The 15,302-nt window shown below is 39.5% G+C and overlaps 1 protein-coding gene across 1 annotated transcript in view; it reads left to right on the forward strand.

Moving 5' to 3' along the window:
* exoc4 (exocyst complex component 4) overlaps positions 1-13,938 on the forward strand; it is a 143,898-nt gene extending 129,960 nt beyond the window's left edge. Inside the window, exon 20 of the mRNA XM_047389858.1 lies at positions 12,134-13,938. Within this exon, the coding sequence (XP_047245814.1) occupies positions 12,134-12,371 (238 nt within the window). The 3' untranslated portion in view covers positions 12,372-13,938. The remainder of the gene's footprint in view (positions 1-12,133) is intronic.
* Positions 13,939-15,302: the final 1,364 nt, after the last annotated feature.

Raw genomic sequence — 15,302 nt, forward strand, 5'->3', positions numbered from 1 at the left:
GTCTTTAAATATATAAAAAGAACCCTAAAGCTTGCCACCTACAAGCTTAAAATGGCAAGTTGTCATGAAGATCTGAACGGTCCATTAGTTTGAGTAGGTTTTTGAGACACACACTAAGGCATTGTAGAGACACCCCAGGGTTCACGTCATCTCACCCACCTGTTTGCTACTGGAATTGCTCCAGTGTTCAAGTTTGCATATCTGTAATGCACAATAGGGTGTTGCACTCTGTATTTTCCTAAACTATACCTCCCTGTGTGTCTTTGAGAGTAACTGTGTTGGCAAATAAACTGTCTTTAGCTTTGAGCCTATGTGTGTGTCAAGGTGAAAACCTGGTGTGTCCTCGCAGATTGTAGTTATAAGTACAGTTGACATCCATGTCATGAGGTAGTGGGTGTCAACAGATAAAAGCGTTTGTATTTAGGCCAGGTTGCAGTACACTGTAACTTCTGTCTCCCTCCTTGTCACCTTGTGTTTCTGGCTTTATCTCTCTCCTTTCGCTCTTTTTTTCCCTCCCTGTCTTTTTCTTGTTTTTGCCATAGTCCAATCACCTGCACCGCCTCAGCTGAATTGAAATTCTCCTCCTCTCCGTCTACCTGCAGCCCCTCTCCTCTGTCGCTCCTTGTTTTCTGAGAGCATGCGCAAGACTGCGTGTGATAAGGCTGCTCTTTGTTGATGGAGCCTGTCTCCCTGCATTTTGGTTTCTATATGCACACCTCACAGCATGATGACACTTGCTTTTGCTGATGAAGCCAGTCAGAGTTTGTGTGTGTTCATGTGCGTGTTTGTGCCAATGCAGCACGATGAGATTGGCCTTTGCTGATGAAGCTTCAGCCGGAGTCTCTGCAGACCTTTCCTCATTACCAGAGGAGAGACAAATGCATTTCTCTGGAGGGAGATGGAGACAGAATGGAAGGAATGGGTGTATCACACACAGGTTCAAAGAGCCAAAAGGATGTTAAGACTAAATTTGCTGTTTGTATTTAGCAGTAACATACTGCTATCGTCCTTAGCTAGTAATTTTAAAACTTTGTTTCAGTTCTCATAAGCAATCTTTTTGAACCACATTTACAAGCAGACATAAATGAATAAATAAACAAACCCCTTAAACACAGCATTACAACCTGATAAAAATACAGTCAGTCTGCAGCTTAGGTTGAGCGTGACAGAATCCGGTTGTCATAGTAACACATGTTTTCCAGCAAGTCTTTCAGTTTCACTACAGTCAGATATTACTGCTGTCAGAACAGAGAGAGGAAGATTTATTACAGGAAAATGTATAAGAAGAAAAATTCAAAGCTTTTTCAATAGAGGGAAAACATGCCGCCAAACACCTGGACAATTTGAGAAAAACAGTGCCAGTGGTAAACAGTTGCAGTTGAAATATATGGTATATCTGGTATCTGGTATCCAAAGATATATTTGTACCTTGCAGACAAAGAGCCCAGAGATTTAGAATCAAGGCCAACCTGTGTGTCATAACTGTCTCATTGTGTTTTATAGCAAGTCATCTTAATAGTATAATATTATTAACCTTTGGTTGATTAAATGTAAAAATTATCTCAAAGATTACAACAAAGTAACAATAAATATGTATATACTGCTGCTTTTAACAGTTTTAACAAGTTCATGCTGTGATTATTTCTTTAGCCATTATATTCCTTATATTTTCTTTACCTCAAAGGGCAATTTTCATATTTTACAGCTAAAAGTATTAAAGAAATAATTAATGATTAGCCTTACCATTAGTTTACAAAGCATATACATAATATAATATGTACTTTTCTGACACAAAATCAGTCTTTAGAAACACACCTGTCAAAAGGAACACAACCATGTGTAGATGATGAGGTGCTGTACGAAACTGTAGAGCATAAAGGTCTATCTCTAAACAGAAAACTGTTTTCTTGAGAAAAAATACATTTTTTAACGGGAGTATACTGAATAGATGTGTGGTTGCTTGTTGGTAACAGAAGAAAGGAGGGAGAAAGCACTTTTAGTTTCCTAAAAGATGATGGTAGGCTTGAAAAGTGGGAGAGATTTGTTAAATTAAAGAAGGTTGACATCTCTTCATTTACCAAAAACAGTTAAATAACTGTTTTAGGATTATGAAACAATAAGATTATTTACCTCAAAGGAAGGAACGACCCAAGGAAGAGAGATGGGAACACAACTCGGTTCATGCCACGGCCATTACTTATAGCTCTAACATAGTCAACAGCCAGACCATTGAGGCGATTACATGTGTTTTTGTGAGCATAAAGTGTTTTTTTAGGTTTAAAAACACGTTTTTTTTATACTTGTTATACTTGGTTTATATGGCCTCTGTCAAATCTTCTGACGTGTATGGATTGCTTTAGGAACTTCACCTATTAACTCCTGCTCCTGTATCTATCATCCAAGATAATTACTTGCAACAGCTATTGATTTCTTTTTTGTTTACTGAGCGAAATGAGCAACAGATTGTATATAGGTTCTTTATTGTCCTTTCTAATCACATGCTTAACAATAGCTTGAGAAGACTTTTTGGTAATAAATGACATGTGAGACAAATAACTGTTGATGACCTACAGAGCTTGGGTTTTGTAAGAGTCTGTGTTGTCGTAGCAATGTTTTGACAGCTACATTGCTGTAGTCTGGTTAAACCATCAGGATTGAAACTTGACTTAATTATGTGTTAATAAAAGTCAAACTTTCAGCAACTTCTGAATGTCAACCTGAGTTGACTAAAGTTCTAATCAGGTAGACAATCACTGAGCCTTACTTATCTTATAATTATATATACAAGGCACTGTGTTCTTGACTGAAGGGAATAACTTCCAGACTTGCAATATTGACAACTCATAATGTACGCAATATACAAAGACAAGGTCACACAAGTATGTAAAATTTATGTTTTTTAAATTTTGTTCTTGTCCGTTTTTATTAACATCAACCAGCCAATAGAGAGCAAATGGAAATTAGCCTAAGACTAAAATCTGACTCATTTGCTTGTAAAGTACAATGTATATTGTCCTTATTACAATAAATATTTTTATTTTTAATGATACTTTTTGCCACAAGCAGGCATTCAACGCTTTTAAATCCCTGTGTCGAGTGCCAGATTGTAAGGTTTGCAAACTACCAATTATATACAACTTTACTGACTTCTTGTTCCTCACTGGACAAATCACCATATTAGATCTTTAACTAATAAACTCCTATATGAGTTGTAGACTTTAATATCACTATGGTTTTTTCACGGCCGTTGTGTTAGACATTGATGCCCGACTTTGGTGTTCCACAGATAACATCATCACTCTTCTGCAACTTTTGGCTGTGGTCTTTGGCTTATTTTGTTAGGCTTTTCTAGGTTTTATTCTATTTTTTTGCAAAGTTTCCGAGTTATACAATCAAAATTAATATACCTATGTGCTGCACTGTTAAGATAGGTGAGATAAGAATGAGAAGAACAACATAAGCTTTGTTGGAGGTGCCAGGAGGTATTTGTTACAGCATCAACAAGCCTTGGTTCCAGCTCATAGTCAGGTTGATCTACATGCTTTTACACTTTTTGATTTTCTTCCCACCCTCGCTCATCTTTCCCCTACTAACTAATGTGTTTTTCCAAACATGCTGACAGAGGCATCCTGTAATGGCTTTAATATTGTATACGCTACAAATGAGGGGAAATGAATTGTGCTGAATCTCATCTTTCTTCCACTTTTCTCTTCTCCCCGCTGTTTCTTTCTTGTTCCATTGTCATGTGTCTGTCCTGCGCCGCCATCACATCATACATTTATTTAATATTCTTTGCATATGAGGAGAGGTAAGGGGAAGCTAATTAAAATTTAATGGAATGCACTCCACCAAGGCACGTTGGTGCACATATACACAGAAGCTGATTACTAAATCACAACTCTTATAGATTGGACTTGTGGAGGGAGCAGGTGGAAATGGGCAAAAATGTACTATGTGCGGTTTTCAATGATTGGGTTAAGGAGGAGTGTGTGCACAGAGGGAGGCTGAAGGCTGTAAGACTCTAAAGAGGAGGGCAATCAAAACAATTCACTGTGGTGCTGTTTGAAAAATAAGGCTTGTGTCATTAACCAGTTGCTGCTCTACCAAAGGGAAAAGTAAGTGTGTGTGTGCATGTGTGTTTCTGTTATAGTGTGTAAGCCACAAGGGCTTCTTTCTTGATGGTGGGGTGCGGAGAGATTTTAATCTTATTAACAGCCTTTCTCCGATCGGCAAATAGCTTTCCAACTGCTTGGGTAATGAACTGTTTGAAAGTGTTTTTAGCACACGCTAACATACATCACTCAGACACATTGATAGATCGACTAACATGCACACACAGACACACGTTTTGCTTTCTGGACCAACCTCCCCCTCCCCTATCTGCTGAAGAAAGCTTAGATTGCCAGCAGTCCTCACAGATCAGACACCCAAACAAACACAAATGTTCTTAACAGACAGCTGATGGTTTACCATGCCATTTTAATGTGGATACAGTTGTTATCATATAAGATCCTACAAAAGAACTGCAATGTACACACTGGATTTGGGACCCACTTATGAGTTGTAAAGGAGTATAATTAGATTCCCGTTCCCAGTTACCCAGTAAATTATTGTCACAATTACACTAAGAAGTAACTATTCAGCTGGGGCTTTTATTAATTATACCCCACTTTGTGTGGCAGAATTACAGCAATCAACAGCTAACAAATATCAGTCTTCAACTGTTCACCATGATTAGCCAGGATTAATACTAGAGATGCACCAATCAAAGATTTGTAGCTATTTTCTGATCTATGGTTTTTGCAAAGCTTTGATCTGACAATACTATTTTTTGCCAATTTTGATTCCTCTTTTAAGAGTTGTTATACAAAATAGACTTCTATTTCTTTGCTTTTTGTACTTATGCTTCTGGGACTTAAAATACTGGTAGGATGATGTCAATTACTACTTAAAGTTGTTAAATAGTGACATTAATTAGTACTTGAATCATTATTACTCCTTCACCCGACAGAATTTTAAATCTCAAAAAGATTGAACAGAGCAACTTATCTGTGATATATTTAGTGCACCTGTTATCTGTTGAGGCTTGGAAATGATAATAATGATAATATCCAACTTTGAGCCTTCTCTCAGTAATACTTTCCACACCGAAGACTGTCAGGAAAAAAAGCTTACATTTCTGAATTTTTGCTGGTAAGCAGTAAGGCTCGATCAAACTCTAATCTGCAGATTCTGACCAGTTTCTTTGTGGATCTTAACTTGCCACTGATAAGGAAGTTATATTGGAATTCTGAGTTTGTCAAGTAAAATAATGAGCTTTTCATTTCTTCATTAAAAACATTTAACTTTTTTGTACACTTCCCCATCAGAGTTGAGAACGGAGATATAAATGATTCCAATACTTTCTCAAAAGAAACTGGTTAGATCGCAGAACAAATGGATTTCCCTTACATATGTCGTTAATAGCTTAATCTGGGGAACACAACTTGAATACCTGAGTGCAGACAAAATCTACAATTTATGATTTGTTTTTATTTATTAAGATTAGACCCTTTATAGTTGCCATCTCTTCCCAACCTTAGTTTAATAGTGAATTCGCAATGCTCAATCATTTTAACAGCTTTTTTCATAGAATGAATTCAAGGATGAAAAAACTGAACAAAGCCTTGAAAGGACTGAAAAGCAGGATGGAGGGTGACACAGAATGCAAATGGTTCGGCGATCAAGGGCGTCACTTGTCAAGAGAAGGCCGAAAAACAGATATTATGCACCTCTGTTCCTCATTTATCTCTACAGTGATCTGCCATTTATTTTTGATCTACTTTTTTCCTTCTCCCCCCTCGTAACTCTTTTCAAGATTTTTTATGTTTTGCAGTGTTGAATCTAAAAAATGGTAGCACATAAAAGACAAACGCAGGAGAAAAGCTCCCTAAGTGTTCTTTAACGCCTTGTTAGTGATGAAAATGAGCGCCACAAAAAAGAAGAATGAGTCAGGCCTGGTTTTTGGGGCTAAACTAATGTGGTCATATTAAATTTCATATAGAACACCTAAGAGCTCAACCACCTCCACTTCCAAGTTGCATTCACATGAACAAAATTTAAAGAATAGAAATATTTAAATCTAACATTTTTCTTCAATTAAAAACACACTTAAAACAAGTTCAAATCCTATATTTTGCCTAGCAGAGCAACTATTATCCTATTCCTCAGCATACTTCTGCAAAGCAGCAGGAGTCGTTGTTGTTGGGTGACCAACAACTGTCCTTGGCCAAGGTGGGTAGTTTATTCTAATAAAGGAAGCCATCCTTTCTTCTAAGGAGAAAAAGAAGCCCTGCAGCAGTTTCAGCCGCACCCGTCTATGTCATTATTTACCTAAATCCAACACTTCAAATCACCCTGTTGCCTATTGATTTTCAGACTGGTACAAAAACAAATACTGGCAAAGACAAAGAGCATAATCAGTTTGTTTCCACTGGATGTATTTACACAAAGTTCTCATGGAATACTCTTTTAATGTCACAGTGTCAAACATTAATGCGTTTTATTGGCATTCAATGTGACAGACCAACACAAAGCGGTGCGTAATTGTTAAGTGGAAGGAAAATTATGTATAAATTTCAAAATAATTTAAGAAATAAAAATTTTAAAAGTTTAACGTGCATTAATATTCAGCCCGCATTCAAATTAATACCCCTTAAAATAATCCTGGTTAGCTACTTACCTTCTGTTGGGGCCATCCATTTTGGTCGCACATATTGACACACGCAGCTCAACAGACGTCGCAGCTCTGACGTCACTGGGAGCATAAACCGGCTGAGATGCAGAATTTCGTTGCTATTTCCCGCCTGTCTCACAGGACAGCACAACGGAGGCACATATCTGGAGAGACAAAAGCTCGCAGGCGAACTTTTGCTCCACATGCCATTCCCGGAAGAGCTTGAAAGCTGGAAATCTGTCTGAAACGAGAAGATCAGAGGATTTATTCACCGATTGAAGACCACGCCGACACCCTGCGCAGGTGGAAACCCACAGAGGTTCTATGTCCATGGAGATGACTTTTCCTCCTTGTGTATGCAGTCGACTAACGGTTCATCTTTTCCCCTCCTGGACAGATGAGAAATTAACGTTTTTTCCTTTAATTTGATCACGGACGCGTGGTTCCCCTCCCCTCCATTTTCTTCAGACCTGATCCTCAACCAGTGGAGAGCAGAAATCAACCTCAAAGTAATTTGGTTCTTTTCATATTAAACCGGATAGGTGCATTTAGAGGTCTGGGCAGGATGAGGCAGTTAAAGTGATGTAGAATCACCAGTAGTTAATCACAAGTATTAACTTGTTGCATACAATACTGATTGAATTATGTTATGCTGAGCTGTGTTTTGATTTGCTGCGCAAGCGCTGCTGAATTGTGTGTGGTTAATGTTTGTCCAGCTGATCCCAAATCAGCCAGGAGTTAGAAGTTGGACTTTTAAAAGATTTTCATTCAGGTCTGGGCCTCACCCGACCACTCTTTGTTCCAGTTTTATTGCTGGAGATTTTCCACTGAGTTCCCGCCTCAGAGTTTATGACCCTTTGTCAAGATTTGGGGCGATCAGCTGATAGTGGCTAAAGGGGCGTGGCCCCACCATTTTATCAGCTGATCGCTGCGATTGAGACATCAACACAACAGGAGGATTTCTTTCCATTTAACCCAAATGACACATTTTGTCCATAAAACTACTGGTTTGATCTTCATAGACGCTAAATGCGCATATATAATTTTCTTTTATTATCATTGTTAGGTAGTCATTTTTATTCCCTTTGTGTAGAATGGTGCTTGTTAGTTAGGTGAAGGTTTTTGGACCAGAATAATGGTATATCAGGATTATTTGGCTTCAATAAATCTTCATATATATATAATTAAGAGAAGCGTTTGTGTTTATTTCATGCAAGAGTGATTTATCTGTCAAAACAAGGTCGAAGTTCCCCCACCTTTGGTGAAGTGGTTGAATAAACAGTGACAGTTTGTGGTTTGGTTAATAATTTGTAATTTTTAAAGAGCTTTGAGCCCATTATCACAACACCAGAGGATATCTCTGATTTCTATTCGTAAGTAATGATTTTTGGTTAAGAAATAAAAAAAATTCAAATTATGATTTTAAATTATAATTCTTGATGAATATTAATTAATCACTAATCATAATCCTTACACTTCAAAACGTACCAAATTAGTAAATAGAGTCCACCTGTGAATAATCTGATCCCAGTAAAAATCCAGATGTTCTGTTAAGGCATCAGTGGTTTGTTAGAGAACATTAACGAATAAACAGTATCATAGAGTTCAAGGAGCATCAACTGAACAGTAATCTAAGCTTTGAACATCTCCTGGAGCACTGTCAATCGTCGTAAAATGAAAACACTTTGGCCCATCTGCAAACCAAGACATGATAATTCACCTAAACATACAGGCCTGACAAGGAGAGCATAAATTGGAGAAGCAGACGAGAGGCCCTTAGTAACTATAGAAAAGCTGCAGAGTTCCACCACAGATCAGGTGACAGAATCATTTGAATGAATATATTTATATTGTATATAAATATGTATATATAGTACAAGGCTATGAGAGGATCTATAAATACATAACAGTTTAAAAAAATACAATCGAAGGATGAATAAATTAGAAATTGCAATGCTATAATTTAAAGCGCCTTTAAAAATTGTAAGGCAAAGATAGCTGCTGTAGGCATTATTAAGGCAAAGAGGCTCTGCTTAAAGATGGTCACAAGCCCATATAGGGGACACAGGAAGAAGGTTCTCTGGTCAATTGAAGCCAAAATTAGACTTCTGGGGCTGCATGCCAAATCTTTTCAATTTTGCCGTTTAGACCAAAATTGCGTGGTGAAAAACCAACACTGACACATCACCCTGAACATACCATTCCCATACTGATACACGGTAGTGGCAGCATCATGCTGCGAGGATGCTTTTTTCCAGCAGGGAAAGAGAACCTGGTTGAAAGATGGATACAAGGATATATTAGAAAAAACCTGAGACTGCTGCGCCCTCCTTTAAATCAACAAACATACGAGCTAAACGTACGACTAAAGCTTCATATTTATGTTTTGCATAAAATGATATTCATGTAATAGAACGGCCCAGTTAAAGTTTAGAGCCACATCCAATGGGAATCTGTGTAAAGACTTGGAAAAGTGATATTCATAGATTCTGTATATCCAAAGTGAGCCCAACCTATTTTGCAAAAATTGATGGGCAAAAATTTCAGTCTCTGCTGATGCAGCTGGTTCAAATGACTTGCAGCTGTCATTGCAGAAAAAGCTGATTCTATAAAGTATTATTTCAGCAGAATTGAAAATAAATGCCAAACATTTCCAGTTATTATTTGCTAAAAGAATTTAAAAACCCCACCACTTATGACATAAAATGCATTGGAAGCTAACTGTAAATGTGTACTGTGCTGTAAACCATTTCTGTCGTCCCCTTCCCCAAGTTTGCTTCTACAGCTTCTTTATGGAAGCATAAAATTTAGGCCTTGAGGGCACAAAAAGCTAAAATCTATTTTAGTGTTTGCCTGCACGAGCTTCCTCCTTTACGCACTCCAGAGTAGTGCTACACAGGAACATGCATTTACTTTCTGAGAAGGTTGACCTGTTTTGCCCTGGAGCAAAAAAGATCTATGTTCTCCCTCTGCTTTACCTTACCTAGAGTCTTCTCTCTTTGCTTAGAAATGTGAATTTCTCCTTAGGGTGGGCTCTGTATATGGATCCTTAAATGTCGATTGCATCAATGATAATTTTACTCTGCTGAAACATAAAACTTACAAAACTCCACTCTTAAGAATCCTGTGAAAAGCTGTATGCAGTTAGTGTGGAAAACAAATCTTGTTTGATTAAATTTACCAAGTTTGTGCTGAAATGTGCTGTTCAACAGTGCCTGGTGTCCATTTGTGCAGCTGCTTTATCAGTATGTAATTCATACACACTTTCAAATGGTCCATTTGAGGCATTTTGTCCCGATTAAAGAGCTGCTTTTTTTACACACAGTCCCTTTCCTCTTCAGAATCAGAATCAGCTTTATTGCCAAGTTCGTACATACAAACAAGGAATTTGCCTCCGGTACACTTTGCTCTTTGGTTCTGTTTTTGCATTACAGAATATACAAATTTACAATTTACAATGTACAATATACACATATCTAATAAAAAAGGTGCATTTGCAACATCTGTATGCTGTTGTTCTGTACTCTATTGAATGTTCAACAGAGAAACAGCCCGGGGGAAGAAACTGTCTCTGTAGCGGTAGCCTGAAGGTAAAACTCTAAACAGTTTGTGTGCAGGGTGTGTGGGGTCTGCAGAGATTTTGGCATTTTTGAATGATGGCAGTGGTGAAGATGACCAGCAGCTCCTGTGGAAGGTTGAACTTCTTGAGTTGCCTCAGGAAGTACAGTCTCTGCTGGGCCTTCTTTCGAACAGTGTCTATGTGTGAAGACCATCTCAGGTCCTCAGAGATGGTGGTTCCTAAGAACCTGAAGTGGTCCACGGCCGATACAGTGTTGTTGAGGATGGTGAGGGGGGTGTATGGGGTGGTGGACTTTCGGAGAACACCACCCCCATACACCCCCCTCACCATTTCCACAGTCTTGAGTGGGTTCAGTTCAAGGTAGTTCTGACCGCACCAGTGTACCAGCCGATCCACCTGCTGTCTGTATGCAGACTCATCACCGTCCTGGATCAGTCCAATGACAGTGGTGTCATCTGCAAACTTAAGGAGTTTCACGGACAAGTCCAATGAGGTGCAGTCATTTGTGTACAGAGAGAAGAGGAGTGGGGATAGAACACATCCCTGGGGGGCACCAGTACTTATTGATCTGGATCGGGAGAAGATGCTTCCCAGTCTCACCTGCTGCTGTCGGTCCGTCAGGAAGCTGTTGATCCACTGACAGGTGGAGGCTGGGACATTGAGCTGTGTGAGCTTCTGGTGGAGGATGTCTGGTATGATGGTGTTGAAGGCCGAGCTGAAGTCTACAAACAGGATCCTGGCGTACGTCCCTGGACGGTCGAGGTGTTGCAGGATGTAGTGTAGACCTAAGTTAACAGCATCATCTGCTGACCTGTTTGCTCGGTAAGCAAACTGCAGGGGGCCTGTGATGTCTTTCAGGTGCTTCAATACCAGCCGCTCAAAGGACTTCATGACCACAGACGTCAGGGCTACAGTGCCTGTAGTCATTTAATCCTAGGATGGTGGGTTTCTTGGGAACCGGGATGATGGTGGATCGTTTGAGGCAGGAGGGGACCTCACATTTCTCCAGTGACTTGTTGAAGATCCTTGTGAAGATCGGAGCAAGTTGATGTGCGCAGGCTTTCAGACATGATGGGGAGACGTTATCAGGTCCCCCAGCTTTCTTTGTTTTCATGCGCTGAAAGAGCCTGTTTACATCTTCCTCGGAGATCTTTAGTGCAGACAGAGGATCTGATGGTGGGGGGTTGATTGCTTTATGGGAGGAATTTGTTCCTGAATGGGATGTAGAGGGGATGATTTGAGGTGTGAATGGCTTCTTGTCATGTCTGCAGTAGAAGCCATTCAGACGGTTGGCCAGGAGACAACTCTGGCTCTTGTAGGCAGTCAGGTTTCTCAGACCAGTCCATACAGCTGAAGTGTCACCAGTAGAAAGGCTGTTCTTAAGCTTCTCACTATAGCTTCTCTTAGCTGCTTTGATCTCTTTTGTTAGTTTGTTTCTGGCCTGCCTGTACCGCACCCAATCTCCACTGCTGTGAGCTTCTTCTGTCGGCCTGCAATACTTCAGAAAAAGAATCTTGGTTATTGGGAGTCTGTATATGGTTTTTTTTTCACTTTACCTGCAACTCCCAGCACCAGCATCCTCGGGTCCTTGATGTCCGCTTTAAAAAAAAAAAAAAATCTGCTTGACAGCAACAGTGGTTAGACTGGCTTTTGTGTTCCCTCTTTGTTGTCCGTGTCTCTTTGATTCAGCCCGGTAAAGGAAAAACAGAAACATATTAAATGTGTCTGTTTTTCTATATTGCCTACCTGCATTCTCCTCCAACTTCAGTGACTGTGGCCGTTCTCTTATTTTATTTCTCCATAACCTATTTTTATTTTTGTTTCCTCCCCCCTTCCAGACAATACTATGAGATGCTGTACAACACTCCAGATGAGCTGCTGAACCTGGTGGTGGACCAGGGCGTTCGCTACACAGAGCTCGAGTACATCAATGCCCTGTCTCTGCTCCATCGCAGTCAGACGGGCGTAGGGGACATGAGCACCCAAAACACCCGTCTCCAGAGGCTGAAGGAGATCATCTGCGAGCAGGCCGCCATCAAACAGGCCACCAAGGACAAAAAGATCACAACGGTGTAGCAAAAAAATAGAGGGGATTACATTGCCTTTGTTACTGGTTGCTGGTAGATTTCTATGAGAGTAAAGATTGCTTTAGACAAGATTGTGAGAATCTGTTTTAAAGTGTGTCCTTCGTCTGTTTTGCCTGATGTGATTAAAAGAGTTGTGGTTGAGAGCTGACAGATATACATCTTTCCAGCTCTTGAAATGGAGATCATATACAAGCATACGCTGCACTGACTCACTCTAATTGGGGAGTTAGGTGACAGCCAACACAACTTCAAACTTTGCAAGTCTACTTTCTATATCGGGTGTCTTGCATTCTCAGTTTCCACTTAAAAGACATAATAAATCCTTGCTGCTGGTCGAACCTTCTAACAGCTTTCAGCTTTCCACAACAACAGCTTCAGTTAAAACGACACCATCCTGGACATTCACCTGAACTCATTCCTTGTCTCATCTTATTTTCCTATTAGAACCCAAACTGCTGCTCTCAATTACACCTCCATCTCTCCTTTCCCGCCAGCCCCTATAGGCTCACTGATTCTGTCTGCAATAACAGATGCCAGATTAGACTGTCTGAATGAGACCACATCCTCCGCCTGCTGCCAATTTAGTTTGGTCCCCAAAGAGTTCCCTAGCAGAGAATTGTATCATATCTGTAGTTGTCAAAAATCTGTGTATTGGTCTGCTTTTTTTAAGTTTCTGAAGTTAACTTGTGAAGCTATGCCAGAGTAAATCGCAACTTTTTTATAAATTATACTGTTCAGTTCTAGTATACCAGAGCTAGTGTTTTGCAGAAGTATTCACATTCCTTAAACTTTTTTACATCTTGTCATGTTCTGACCTCAATTTTAGTGTATTGTATGGGGGATTCTTAAATATTTGCTCATACTTCCTTGCAAAATGGGTCAAGCTCAGTCAGACTGGATGGGCTGTTAGCATAAATCTTCAGTATATTTAGGGTTGTTGTGCTGCTGGAAAGTGAACCCCAGTCACCCCAGTCTTTTGTCTTTTACAGCCACTAAAAGGTTTTCTTCTGGGATTGATCAGTACGTAGCCTTATCCGTCTTCCCATTAATCCTGACCAAATTTGGTGTCCCTGCTGTGGTCCCCACAGCATGATACTGCCTCCACCATGCTTCAGGAAGGGCATGATGTTCTGGGTGATGTGCAGGGGTATTTGTTTGCTTCACATTGCATTTTGCAAGAAAGTAAAATTTTGGTCTCCTCTTAGCAGAGCACTTTCTTCTATAGGCTTGCTATGTGGCTAGTGAAAAACTTATGGTTTCAACACTCTTCCATAAAGCCCAGGTTTGACTATCATGCCAACAGATTCTCCCACCTGATGTAAGGATCCCCACTGCTCCTCCAGAGTTAAATAAAATCCTAATAAAATACAATAGAGTATGGAGTTGTAACATCAGAAAATGTAAAGAAAGTTCAATGGATATAAATACTTTTTGCAAGGCACTTTATATATAGCAAGTGGTGGGTGTTGCAATGCATCCACTGCAATCATTTTGTAAACCGAAAATATAACTTTCTGTTTAAATCTCTAAAAATAAACCAAACACCATAAACACAAGAGAAGATCCCAAGTCGATCCCATTCCTGTTTTCCATTCATTAACTTTGCAGAGAAGTATTTAACGAGTGGAGGAGAGAGAAATGGGAGCCTTGTCAATACGGCGGTCCCACCACAGGTCTCCTTGAAGCCCACAGAGCAATCCATCATAGTGACATATTGTCTGGAATCGATGGTGAAACAACGATGGAGCTGCTGAGTGGTTCGCCTACTCCTCTGTAATGCACACCTGGTGCAAAATCCAAGATGTGCTCATTCATTTGTTAACTCCAGAACTAATTCTGAAAGGTTTTACATGGGGAAACTTTAATACAATGTTCTCTAACACTGTTTGACCTTCATTACACTGCAAGGCTGATATTTTTATCATGCAAGTAATTCCCATAGTTTTTTTACACTAAGTTTTACATCACACTTTCTCTTTCCCATGCACACTATTTTTTCACATGTATTGAATCAGTCTAAAACATATTGAACTGTTTTAAATTTGTTTTTGTTCCCCATGAAAAAATCTCAAATTTGACCGCTTCAAATTAGCACCATGTCAGTTTTTGTATATGATAATAAAGATTAAAAAAAAAATCTTCTAAATTCTTCCGTCTGTGTATGTTGTGCATCTTCCTTGCGTTGTTTTCATATTTTCCATTGATGTTACTTAAGAATTATCTTTCGCAGTTGACAGTCTATCACTGCTTGAAGCAGTAGAGATGTTTTTTTTTTCCTATATCTGGAGCCTGTCAAATCCAAAACCAACACTAGAGGATGCATTTAACCTGACAGGTGTGCTATGTGACACGGCTTTGAAGGGGGAAGAGCTGAAGAGTGGGATATATGGAAAAAATAAACACAGGCAGCATAGCACCTGAAGGCCTCAATTGTTGGCATAAATCCGCTTGATGAGCTGTTCTTGGCACAGCATATTTACAAATTCTAAATGTCCCCGGATATCTGGTGATTAAGGTCGAGTTCTGGTGCAAAGTCGAAATGGAACAAAAGGGCAATCCAGCAACTAAACTTGACAGGTGTTAATTTATCTGAGATTCAATTCAATTCAAAAATACTTTTTTAATCCCAAATGGAAATTAAATGTTATAACTCATGGTATGCAGGTTACTTCAAAGAGTTGTAGATGCTGATGGCTGTGGGCAGGAATGATCTCCTGTAGCGGTCTGTGTTCCAGCAGATCTGAAGAAGCCTCTGACTGAAGAGACTTGTTAAAGAGGATGCTCAGGGTTGTCTGTGTTCTTTATTTTATGAAGAATCCCTTTTTTCACAATCCTCTTCAAAGGTTCTAGAGGAGTCCCAAGAACAGAGCCAGCCATCTGTATTAGTTTATAGACCTTTTTTGATTCTGGCTCTGGTGCT

Source organism: Girardinichthys multiradiatus, chromosome 17 (assembly GCF_021462225.1).
Source record: "Girardinichthys multiradiatus isolate DD_20200921_A chromosome 17, DD_fGirMul_XY1, whole genome shotgun sequence".
Classification (NCBI taxonomy): Eukaryota; Metazoa; Chordata; class Actinopteri; order Cyprinodontiformes; family Goodeidae; genus Girardinichthys; species Girardinichthys multiradiatus.